The 11992-nt window shown below is 43.2% G+C and overlaps 1 protein-coding gene across 1 annotated transcript in view; it reads right to left on the bottom strand.

Annotated features, from left to right (window-relative positions):
- LOC103735529 (DNA (cytosine-5)-methyltransferase 3C-like) overlaps window positions 1-11992 on the bottom strand; it is a 65492-nt gene that overhangs the window by 25361 nt on the left and 28139 nt on the right. Inside the window, exons 4-5 of the mRNA XM_029564380.1 lie at window positions 10053-10175; window positions 8292-8501 (exon numbers count right to left, since the gene is read on the bottom strand). Coding sequence (XP_029420240.1) covers window positions 8292-8501; window positions 10053-10175 — 333 coding nt within the window. The remainder of the gene's footprint in view (window positions 1-8291; window positions 8502-10052; window positions 10176-11992) is intronic.

The raw sequence follows: 11992 nt of genomic DNA, 5'->3' as shown, positions 1-11992 counted from the left end.
GGCTCCCTCAACCCACGTGTGTCAAGTTGACACTAAAGCTATCCAGCACATGGCCTGTTTGGGGAGGGATGCTTTTCATCCCTGGAAACTCTGCTGCTCAGATATGACTCTGTGCTTTTCTCCCTTGGAACAAGAAAAATCAGTCTTGGTTTTAAAACTAGTTTGTCATGACATTATGTCTAACCATAGTATTTATTATATGAGACCATTATAAATGTATAGACTTGTGTTTAATACTAAGAGCTGAGGCTATGTAAAACATCTCTAAACCTTTAAAGGAAACTTGGTTGTTTAAAACCTGCTTCAAGGCTTACAAGGGCATCTCAAAGTTTACACAGTCTATATATATGAGGTAAAATATTGATTACTTGGTAACTTTGTTTATAAATGTTATTAAAAGAATTTATTAAAGTCTAAACAGAATTATAACACAGTTTTCCTTAAATGATGATGCTGGAGGTTGTGTACCAATTGCTTCTCTTTACGTTGTGTTTATATGCCTTCCTTGATAGACCAATCTCTGCACGTACAGCACTCTCTGAGTCAAAGAACTACCATCTTAATAACTTCAACTGTGCCTGTTTACAGAAGGTCATCACAATTGGACTTGCTGACTATCGTATTCTTTAATTAAAGAAGATATAGTCAGGGTCATTGGACCCTTACCAGAGTATCCAGTCGCTCTTCCCAGCCAATTATATGTAATTTGGCCCTAATCACATATGGTCTCCTGGGTTTGGGAAAGACTAAAGTATATTATCTGGGAAAAGCTAGGGAAAAACTTGATCTGTAAGTAAGCTCAGTAAATTCATTGGTTCCCCAGGAGAGCCTTAGTCAAGCATTGGTTTGACACTAGAACCTTAGAAGGGGGTAGACATTGCTTGGTGTCCCCAGGAGGGGAATTCTCACAACAGATGGAAAGTTTATTTGTTGATGTTATTGTGTCTCATGGTTAAGAAAGAGAATAGAAAGTTAAAAGATATTAGAAGGATATGGAAATGAAAATATTTTACTAAAAAAGATTTATGGATGAAGATTATGATGGCTGGATATTTCCAGAATTGACAGAAGGAAAAAATGAGAAAGCCTAAGCAAGCAATAAAGGTCTGTGTAGGTTTAAAGGCGTTATTAAGGAGGATTTATGTATAGAATGAATAAAAAAGCCTAAGCAAGTGATAAAGGTCTATGTAGGTTTGTTATGATTTATCAATGATGGAACAGGGATAATATATACAATCTTGAGGTTTTTAAGGTCATAACTTAGTCAACTAGTTTAAGGATGTCTAGTAAAGGTTTATTTAAGAATATTGCCCAAGCTTTATCTGCATAACACATGATAATGAAAGGTACCAGGCTGGTGCAACTGACCTTCTTGGATGGTTAATAACCATGCTTAAAGGCCCATACTAATCTGGACAAAGGGACTTAAGGGACAGTTGTTCCTTGCCCTGGAAGGTAACAATGTCCCAGGGACTATGGGAATCTCTTGATATGTCCTGTAACTGTGATGAGTCACCTGTCCTCTTGTTCAGGGAGGTCATGGAGATCCCACCAGAGGGACTCAAACCAGTGTCCAGTCTACAAAGAGAGGGTCAGCAGAAAGAAAACATTTCCTCCATGCTTCTAAGTGAAGCCCGGGTTGAGCGGGACCTCTTGACTTATCTTCGGGTACATGGAACTGGTTAAAAAAAAGGCCTGAGGAGCCAGCGGCTCTTCCCAAGCCCATGTGACCCCGGAGGACCAGATCCTCAACTGACCTTAAAGTAAAAGTAAACTGGTTTATTGGGCCAACTGTATGGTCTTAAATACCCAAGAGGAACGTATAACCATAAATTAAAATAATCAGTATATTTCTTTAAAAGTCCAAAGGATTGTATTTCCCAGACATTAGACTTAAGTCCAGGTAAAATGTTATTTAAACAACTATTTCTCAGTAATGATTTTGTTCTTAACCAGAAAATACTGCTCAGCAGTCTGCGTCCCTATTCCCTATTGGCAGTTGGGGTAACCCCTTCAGAGGATGGTGTGATAAGAATAGGAAGTAGGGCTAGGCATAGTGGTGCACGTCTGTAGTCCCAGCACTTGGGAGGCAGAGGTAGGCAGATCTCTGTGAGTTCAAGGCCAGCCTGGTCTACATAGTGAGTTCCAGTCTACATCCCTATTCTCTATTGGCAATTTGGGTAACCCCTTCAGAGGGTGGCATGATAAGAATAGGATGTAGGAATTGGTTAGGCAGTTAGGGTAAAAAGACCCCAAAGAAAAATAGCCAGTTTCTTGGGTAAAAGTCAAAATATGTTTGGGCCTCTTAGCAACCTACTCCATTCCAAAGGCCAAAAATGTCAAAAGTATTTGGGAGCTTGTTTCTAATCCTTAAAATATTTTAGGGTTACCTCTTCAGAGTGGGGAATGTTGGAGGGGAGGGAGTGGGCATGGATTTGATCAGAACATCTTATATGCATGTATGAAATTCTCAATAAAGTTTTTTGTAAACATTAAAAAAAAAAAAAAGAAAAATACTGCTCAGGTATAAGACTTCATATCTTGGTCTCCAATACAATAGTGCCTGAAAACAAATCCTAAGTTCATCACTCTCGAGTCCAGTCTTGGCAGCCCAAAGAAAAATGAAAAAGAACCCAATAGATGGGTGCTTTTGAAAGCCCTCATCAGAAAATTCCAATGGACTTTAAGTGTTTAAAGTTTGCCCTGTTCTGATTTTTTCTGATTCCCTGTCTAGAACTTGTAATGCTAACTATTCTTGCCTTTACTTCTCCTTCATGTCGCAATTTGAGAGTCTTTTAAATAGACCCACTGAAGGAGTACCCCAATTGCCACACCCTATGTCCGTGTTCAGCATGGAAGAAGCCAGAACGGTCTTGCGTCCCAATTCCTGCATGGACATATTGGGTTACCTCTTCAAAATAATAAATAAAGAAGAAATCCTTGCTCTCCTAGAAGCTACTAAATGAGATTATACCTCGATGTGGCATTCTTATTGGTCTGAGGTCTGACAATGGCCCAGCTTTCATAGCCCATGTATCTAAAACCTTAGCTTCTGTCCTCCAGATAGATTGGAAATTACATTGTGTAATCACCCCCAGAGATCAGAATAGGTAGAAAGAGTTAGTAGAACTATTAAAGAAACCTTGACTAGATTCCAAGCAGAAACTGGCGACAGGTGGACTGAGTTGCTCCCTACTGTCCTTTTCAGGCTAAGGTGTTCCCCCTACGGGGACAAGCTAACTCCTTTTGAAATAATGTTTTGTCACCCACCCCCGCTAATCCCTGCAAAAGGAAAACCACAAGCTATCGAAATGTCTAACTTCCTTCAAGTCCCTACAGGCTCTTCAATGAGTTTCCTGAGACATTCAGACCTGTCTCACACCTCCACCGCCCCTGCCACTTATGACTGAGCCTGCTCACAGGTTTCAACCAGGAGATCTAGTATGGGTCCGTCGCCTGCCCAGCCGGACCTTAGAGCCCTCCTGGAAAGGACGGTATCCTGTGCTCCTGACCACACCCACACACACAGTAGCAGGGATGGAACCTGGATTCACCGTTCTCACCTGAAGGCGGACACGACCAATCAAGAGAAGAGAGAAAAATGGAAAGTACCAACAGACCCACAGTGTCCCTTAAAGATGTGGTTCATTCGAACCTTAGACTCAAATTAGTATTAATATTGGGAAACTAGTTGGTATGTGTCACATATGGCCACCTAGAAATGTCAAGACCTGGGATTGGGAGCTAACCTGCACTTTGGATGGAAAAATGATAGGCATCTTCCGAAATGCCACCTCCCGAGATTGTATTCCAGGGAAGTGGAACCCTTTCACTCTAAGGGTTATGGCATGGAATGAGTTAAGTGCTCAACATTGGCTTACTGGCAGAACCTGGGGCCTTAAACTAACATCTAAAACATATGGAAATGACCTTGGTGTGGAATTTACTATTCAGAGGAAAGTATCTGCCTACAGAGCTCAAATTTAGGGCTGGTTATCCACTCTGCTCAGCAAACACCTGTCAGCACCACTGACGCCAGTTCTTTGCCCTTACAAACTTTACCCCATGGCAAGGAATAGTCCCAGCCTCAGATGAAATATCTGAGATTGAGACCTTAAGGTTAATTCCCCAGCTACTCTTCTACCCCTTTTAATGGGAACCAGCATTGCAGGATCTGCTGCTTTGGGAGTTTTGGCTTTGGCTCTGGGGGATCAGAACTTTAAGAAAGGACAATTGGAAAACAAGTAGACGCCCCAGCAGAAATGGCTTTGCAGAACCGTAGGGGGCTGGACCTGTTGTTCTTAAAGGAAGAAGGTCTTTGTGTAGCTTTAGATAAAAAGTGCTGTTTTTATGCAAATAATTCAGGAATGATTAAAGAAACTCTAGCTTTAATAAAACAAAACCTAGATCAAAGAGCCAAATGAGCTAAGGCTCCAAATTGGTATGGCTCCCTCTTCTCCTGGTCTCCATGGCTAACTACTCTCTTAACAGCAATTGTGGGCCCCGTGTTCCTATTACTTTTAGGTGTTACTGTGGGCCCTTGCATCTTAAATTGGTTACGGGGATATATTAGGAAGAGAATCAGCTCTGTCAAAATATTAGCATTACAGGCTCGATACCAACCTATAACAAATATGGATCAATGATTTGATCCGTATGAACCAGAGCCAGTGAGGAATGTACTGACCAAACTGACCCCATTTTGGATAAAGTAGCCATCTTAGGAGCTTCGCCATAGTGTATTTCTAGCTCAAGGATTGTTTTCAGAAACCCTGACCCCGTTCCCCCTTTTCCTCCAAGGAGGACGCTGCCGCCATCACTTGCTCTCTAGACATATAGAAAACAAAATTATTATGATATGACAAACAGCATGCTGATTCTGGCTTCTATAACTTGCTTGTTTTGCTATTTTAGGGCAACTTGACATGTAGACTGAGATTGCCCTCTACCCTGTTATTCATGGACCACCTTGTCAACATTTCTTTTTGAGGTTTTTAGCTTTAAAAGGTCCCTTTCCCTCTCCCTCCACACTGCAGCACTCTAATCCGATACCATGACTGCAGTCCAAGCTAGCTTGAATAAAATCTTCTATCTTGATCTGAATTGAGTCTGGTGGTCTTTCCTCAGTAGTCCCGGCGTCCATAACACAGGAAGGACCAGACACAACAGGACTGCTGCACTAATGAACTCACAGTAGCTGTGGCTGCCTGTACAAGAACTGTATAAGATCAAGTCAGTAAGCATTCTAGCATGGAGTGGCTCATGAGCCCCCCACCCTTAGCTGAGGAGTTATTGATGGTTGATGGCTTCTCAGGGAGGGAGATCAGTTTTCTTCAAGAACATGGAAACTGGTAGATTGACTGCCACCACACTCCTGTGGATTGAGTTGGTTATTTTATTTATTTATTTATTTTGTCTTTTTGAGACAGGGTCTCTGTGTAGCCCCAGCTGTTCTGGAACTCTCTATAGACCAGGCTGGCCTCAGAATCAGAGATCCACCTGCCTGTGCCTCCCAAGGCTGGGACTAAAGGCATGAGCCACCACGCCCAGCAAGTAGGTTATTTTAAAAAAAGAAAAAGGGGGCTGGAGAGATGGCTCAGCGGTTGCTCAGCGGTTAAGAACACTGGCTGTTCTTGCAGAAGACCTGGGTTCGAATCCCAGCACCCACATGGCAACTAACAACTGTCCATAACTCCAGTCCCAGGGGATCCGACAGCCTCTTCTGACCTCTGTGGGCATTGCATGACATGGGTGCACTTACCTACGTGCAGGCAATACATGCATACACATAAAATTTTTAAAAATAAAATTATTTTTTAAAGTTAAAAAAAAAGAAAAAAGAACACAAAGTTAGGAGGGTACAGGGATGGGGTAGATGTGGGAGGAGTTGGGGGAGGAGTGAGGAGTGAATAGTGCATTGTATGCATATATGAAGTTCTCAAGGAATAAAATACTGTATTTTTTTAATATTTTATTTTTATTATTTTTATTTTATGTGTATGCATGTATTGCCTGCGTGTATTTACGTGCACCCATGTCGTGCAGTGCTCGCAGAGGACAGAGAGACTGTCAGATACCCTGGAAGCTGCCATGTGGGTGCTGAGATTTGAACCTGGGTCTTCTGCAAGAACAATCAGTGTTCTTAACCACTGAGCCATCTCTCCAGCCCCAAAATACTGTATTCTTCTTTTTGTTGTTGTTTTGGTCTTTTTTTGAGACAGGGTCTCTCTGTAGCCCCAGCTGTCCTGGAACTCACTATGTAGACCAGGCTGGCCTCGAACTCACAGAGATCCACCTGCCTCTGCCTCCCAAGTGCTGGGATTAAAGGCGTGCGCCTCCATGCCCGGCCAGTACTGTATTCTTGAAAGCACAGCTAGAGTGACTTTCTTTTTTAATTATTTATTTTTATTTTGCCTGTATGAGTATTTTGCCTCCATGTGTACCATGTGCATGCAGTGTTGACAGAGGCCAGAAGAGGGCACCAGATCCCCTGGAACTGGAGTTAAGGATGCTCCTTAGGCACCATATGGATGCTGGGAATCAAACCTGGGTCCTCTGCAAGAGCAGCCAGAGTTCCCAAACAGAATCATTTCTCCAGCTCCCTAGAATGACTTTCAAGAATCCTGCGCTCATTCTTGGGTGTGTATGGTCCCTTTCCTAAATACCTCACTCCCCAAATGTCTGTACCAAAACCTGTATTAAATCTTTTACTAACTAACTCCCACTCTGCTTCACTGAAAAAACAAAACTCCACATAGCTACAATACATGGGAGTCTAAGGTCACATACAGAGGAAAGAACACTCCACCATGTTACATGCATGTGTGGGAAGGCACCAAGTAGCAATGCACACTAACAAGCTCAACCGATTAATTCAATGATGCTCCAAACCCCCAGATATATGACGGACACTTGAAAGTGAACCCACTCTAGTGCTTAAGTGTCAAAAGTCAGTCTACGTGCCTACTCTAAGTGTTTCAATACTTGGCCCCAGTGGGTTGGCGCTATTCACAGAGGTTTAGGAAGTGCAGCCTTGCTGGAGGAAGCCTGTCACCGGGGCTGGGTTTTGAGAGTTCATAGCCTTGTCTCATTTCCAGTCTGTCTCTCAGTTTCCTGTGCCTATTTGAAGATGTGAACTCTCAACTTTCTGTTCCACCTCCTGCCATGCTTCCCTGCCATGATGGACCCTTATCCCTCTGGAACCGTAAGCCCAATAAACCTGTCCTTCTACAAGTTACCTTGTTCATGGTGTTTTATCACAACAAAAAAGTAATATACCACATAAAGCCAGATGCAGGAATGCATATCTGTAATCCCAGCATGTCTACAGCAGGACGGGAGACAGAGACAGGAGAATCCTCTGAAGCTTACAGACCAGCTACCCTGTCCTACTCAGAAGTGACCAGCAGGAGGTCCTATCTTCAAACCAAGGAAGAAGGCCAGGAACAAAACCTGAGGTAGTCCTCTGCCTTCTAAACACAAGCCTGTGCACACCCACATGCACATGAACACATAATAATAATAATAATAATAATAATAATAGGGCTGGAGAGATGGCTCAGTGGTTAAGAACACTGGCTGTTCTTGCAGAAGACCTAGGTTCAAATCCCAGCACCCACATGGCAGCTAACAACTGTCTGTAACTCCAGTTCCAGGGGATCCGACAGCCTCTTCTGTGCACCGCAGGCAATACATACATATACATAAAATAAAAATAATAAATAAAATATTTTTAAATAATAATAAATAATGATAATAGGCTAGAGAAATGGCTCAATGGTTAAGAGCACTGGCTTATTCTTATAGAAGACCTAGGTTTGATTCCCAGCACCCACATACCCACATAGTGGCTAACAACCATCCATAATTCCAGTTCCAGGGGATCCAAAGCCCTCTTCTGTCCTCTGTAGGCACTGCATGACATGGGTACATTTACACACATGCAGGCAAAACACTCATACACATAAAATAAAAATAAATAAATTAGATGATGATGATGATGGATGATGATGATAGGCAGAGATTGAGGAAGATGCCTGATGTCAACCTCTGCTTACACATACACACAAACACACACACACACACAGAAAGTACAGTGTGTGTGTAGGAACTCTGGTGTTGAATTCATGTCTGGAAGGGAAATCAGGGCAGAGGAAGAGCCATGTTGCATTTGGAAAATGAATTCTAATGTATGATAAAAATGACAACAATCTCAATAGTTGATCTCTACACAACTGTGGTCTTTCCCCTGTATTCAGGGCTTTAGTGCAGAAAGCCATTCTGAGTGGTACCTGATACTCAGTGCTGTCTCCATCTCTGCTTTCTGTATCCACCTGTGTGGAGTCCATGCTCTCCTGCTGGCTGTCCTCGTCTAGGTCAACATAAACTGTCCTGCTGCTCCCAGGTGTCACTTCTTCATCTGTGAGGTCGATGGTGGGGTAGGGGCTGGAAGGGGATGGCCACAGCATGCCTGCTGATGTTCTTGCCCTCCGCCTCATGGACTGTAGACAGAAGGATACAGTCAAGCCACGGCAAAGCAAAGTAGGTGGAGATGCATAGGAACAGCCTCCCCCAAGGGATTTCCACACGAGCAAGTATGAAGAAACAAATCTAGACCCTGGAAGAGAGTTTTATAGGATCAAGAGGTGGCAGCCACTTAACCCCACCCCAAGGTAGAGCAGACACAGAAGAGGGATGTGAGTGCAATGACAGGTAAATGCTCAGGGCAGAAGCGGAGCTCAGAGAGGGTGGGATCCCTGGTTAACTGTCTCTTGTACATCTGGAAGCAGAAGAAGCAGGGTGTGCTGGACCTGTGGAGGTTGCCTCAGGACAGCCAGAGAGACACTACAGAGAAGAGTGAAGTCAGTGGCTTTCAGCTCAATTCCAAGGTAGGCTAAGAACACGGGCAATGGGAAACTCTAGCATCCCCAACGTAGTTCCACGCAGGATCTGCTAGGAGAGAAACCACTGGGCTTAGGAGCTTACCCAACATGCAGGAGAGAAAGGAGCACCTTGTAGATAGCCATGTCTGTCTGTTTCTCTGTTGTTTTTAATAAAGCAAAGCTGGAGTTAATTACCAAAAGAGTTAATATAAATTTAAGGGAACAGAGAGATGGCTCAGTAAAGGCACTTGGTGCTCTTGCAGAGGACCCAAGTTCAGTCCCCAGAGCTCACATCAGGCAGCTCACCACCTATAATTCTAGTTCCAGGGGATCCAAAGCCCTCTTCTGGCCTCCACTGGCACTGCATGCATACGCCACACATACAGGCAAACAAGCACACACATGTATACATAAAAACAAATAACCTTTTAAAAAAGATTTAATATAGCCAGGTATGGTGGCACATGCCTTTAATTCCAGCATTCAGGAGGCAGAGGCAGGTGAATCTCTGTGAGATGGAGCCCAACCTGATCTACAAATGAGTTCCAGACTACCTAGGGTTACAGAAAGACCCTGTCTTAAAAAAACAAAAATAAAAAACAAAAAGATTAGGGCTGGAGAGATGGCTCAAGGGTTAAGAGTACTGCCTGCTCCTGCAGAGGACAGGGGTTTGAATCCCAGTTCCCACATGGTGGCTAACAACTTTAGTTCCAGGGGATCCAATGCCCTCTTCTGACCTCCATGGGCATTGTACAACATGGATACACATACATGCAGGCAAAACACTAATACACATAAAATAAAAATATTTTATTTATTTTTACTTTATGTGTATGAGTGTTATGCTTGCATGTGTGTAAGGGCACCCGTGTTGTGCAATGCCCACAGAGGTCAAAAGAGGCTGTCGGATCCCCTGGGACTGGAGTTACGGACAGTTGTTAGCTGCCATGTGGGTGCTGGGATTCGAACCCGAGTCTTCTGCAAGAACAGTCAGTGTTCCTAACCATTAAGCCATCTCTCCAGCCCCTAAATAAAATATTTTTTTTAAAGATTTAATATAGATTTAAGCACAGGTATTGAAAAGAGATTTGTTTAATTTGCCTAAGCCTTATTTGCTAAGCAAGTTCATGAGCCACAGGAAGTGACTGTGCTCAGCAGAAGGGGACTTACTGCTGGGGTTTTAGAGGGTGTCCCAGTCTCTTTGGCTTCCCAGAAGAGTTTTGGCATCACTGGAGTATCAGCTCCAACCCTGTCCTCTACCTCACCATCTCCATCTCCATCTCCCATCAGATCCTATGTAAACAAAACATAATGAGTTTTCCAATGCAATGAAGTCTCACAAGCAACAGTTAATGAAGACCAGCAGTGTTGAAATGCATTTACTCTAAGGGTCCCCAAAACATTTCCACCCCACCTCATTTTGCTGTAATAAGATGTTATGGGAACCTCCTCCACCATAGGATGCGTGCCCACTTACTGTGAGGAGCTGGAGGACAGAGCAGACCTGTTTACCAGAACTGTCACTCCACCCTAGGGTCAAGTCCATCATCAGAACTTCATGTAGAAAATATCAGCACAAACTCCAATGACCCCAAACCCACAGACTTTATACTAGATATGACAGAGAAGATCTTTTTGCAAAAACCACCGAAGTTGCTTGGACAGTCCTTCCAAAGAACCCATCCTCTCCTCAGGACTTTTTCTTCCATCATGCCTGTCACTCCTACTGCACTGGTCGCTTCTAGACTTGAATCCAAATATTTCCATCCCCATAATCTGAGAGACACAGGAAAGAGGCTGACAAAGAAACAAATAGACACAATTTTTTTTAGGTTTAAGGAATAATTTATTGATTCAAGAATTTCATACAATGAATTTTAATTATATTCAGATCTCCTCACTCATCTCCACCCTCACCCTAACGTACCTACCCCCCATCCCTGACTTTGTGTCTTCTATTAGCAAATGGAAAATTCAGTCCATTGTATATAACACAACTGAGCTGGATGCCAGAGAAATCATATTTCATTAGACTGTCAGAGATCTACAATTTTTACACACAGGTAAGGGCCTACTTCCTTTTCTTTGTACACAGTTTTGGGTCAGAACACATCCAGGTTTCCTGGAATGGGATTTTTTTACTCTTAATTTCCATTTCTCTTACATACTGACTGCTTAGGAATGTCAAGTAGGGATTTCTCTTTTTCTCAGTGGTCAGAAACGCTTGGTTTTCCTCATAAAGTTAGTTGTTCATAGCCCTTGCATGCAGCACTTTGTTTCCAGGTCTCAGCACAATGACCCCACTGTGGACCAAGGCATTCTCCAACAGGTTGATTCCCCACTGGGTTTTACTGTGGGTAAAGGCAGAAGTTAGGTCCTTACAGAAGTCACAGGTCTCCAGTCCAAGATTCTCTGAGTGGCAGTTGGGAGGTTTCACAGCTTCACAAGACAGCTTTACACCATTGTTCTTTAGTTTATTTTCTGAAATCTGTCCACTTCTCAGATTCCTAATGCTGTTGAGGACTGCATCCAGGTCTTGCTAGCCACTGGGTAACAATAATGGTCAGCCAACCATGGGTGCCACTGGGGCGCATGGGCAGGCAGGCCATTTATTGTTTTTTGAGAGAGTCTCACTACAGAGCCCTTGCATGCCTAGAACTCACTATGTAGATCAGGCTGGTCTCAAACTCACAGAGATCCACCTGTCTCTGTTTCCTGAGTGCTGAGATAAAAGGAGTGTGCCAGCATGCCCAGTCTCAAATGCAGATCATTTTTGATGTGGAAACTGGTGTCAGATCCAGAGAAAGTTGGTGATGGCAGGAATATTTTCATGGCATACAGAATAACAAGGTCTTTTCTTTCCAGGTTCTCTAAGGCTGAATTTTCAATTTAAAAGAAGATTCACCCAGGTGTGGGGGCATACAACTTGAATCCCAGTGCTTGGAGGCAGGTGGATCTCCATGAGTTACATAGTAAGCCAGCCAGCGTTGCATAGAGAGACCCTGTCTCAAACAAGAAAAAAAAAGAAAGGAAGGAAAGAAGGAAGGAAGGAAGGAAGGAAGGAAGGAGAAAGAAAGAAAGAAAGAAAGAAAGAAAGAAAGAAAGAAAGA

The sequence above is a fragment of the Nannospalax galili genome, unplaced genomic scaffold (assembly GCF_000622305.1).
Source record: "Nannospalax galili isolate Female #2095 unplaced genomic scaffold, S.galili_v1.0 scaffold1357, whole genome shotgun sequence".
Taxonomy (NCBI): domain Eukaryota; kingdom Metazoa; phylum Chordata; class Mammalia; order Rodentia; family Spalacidae; genus Nannospalax; species Nannospalax galili.
Note: the sequence above shows the minus strand (reverse complement) of the source record. Positions and strands in the feature narration are given on the sequence as shown.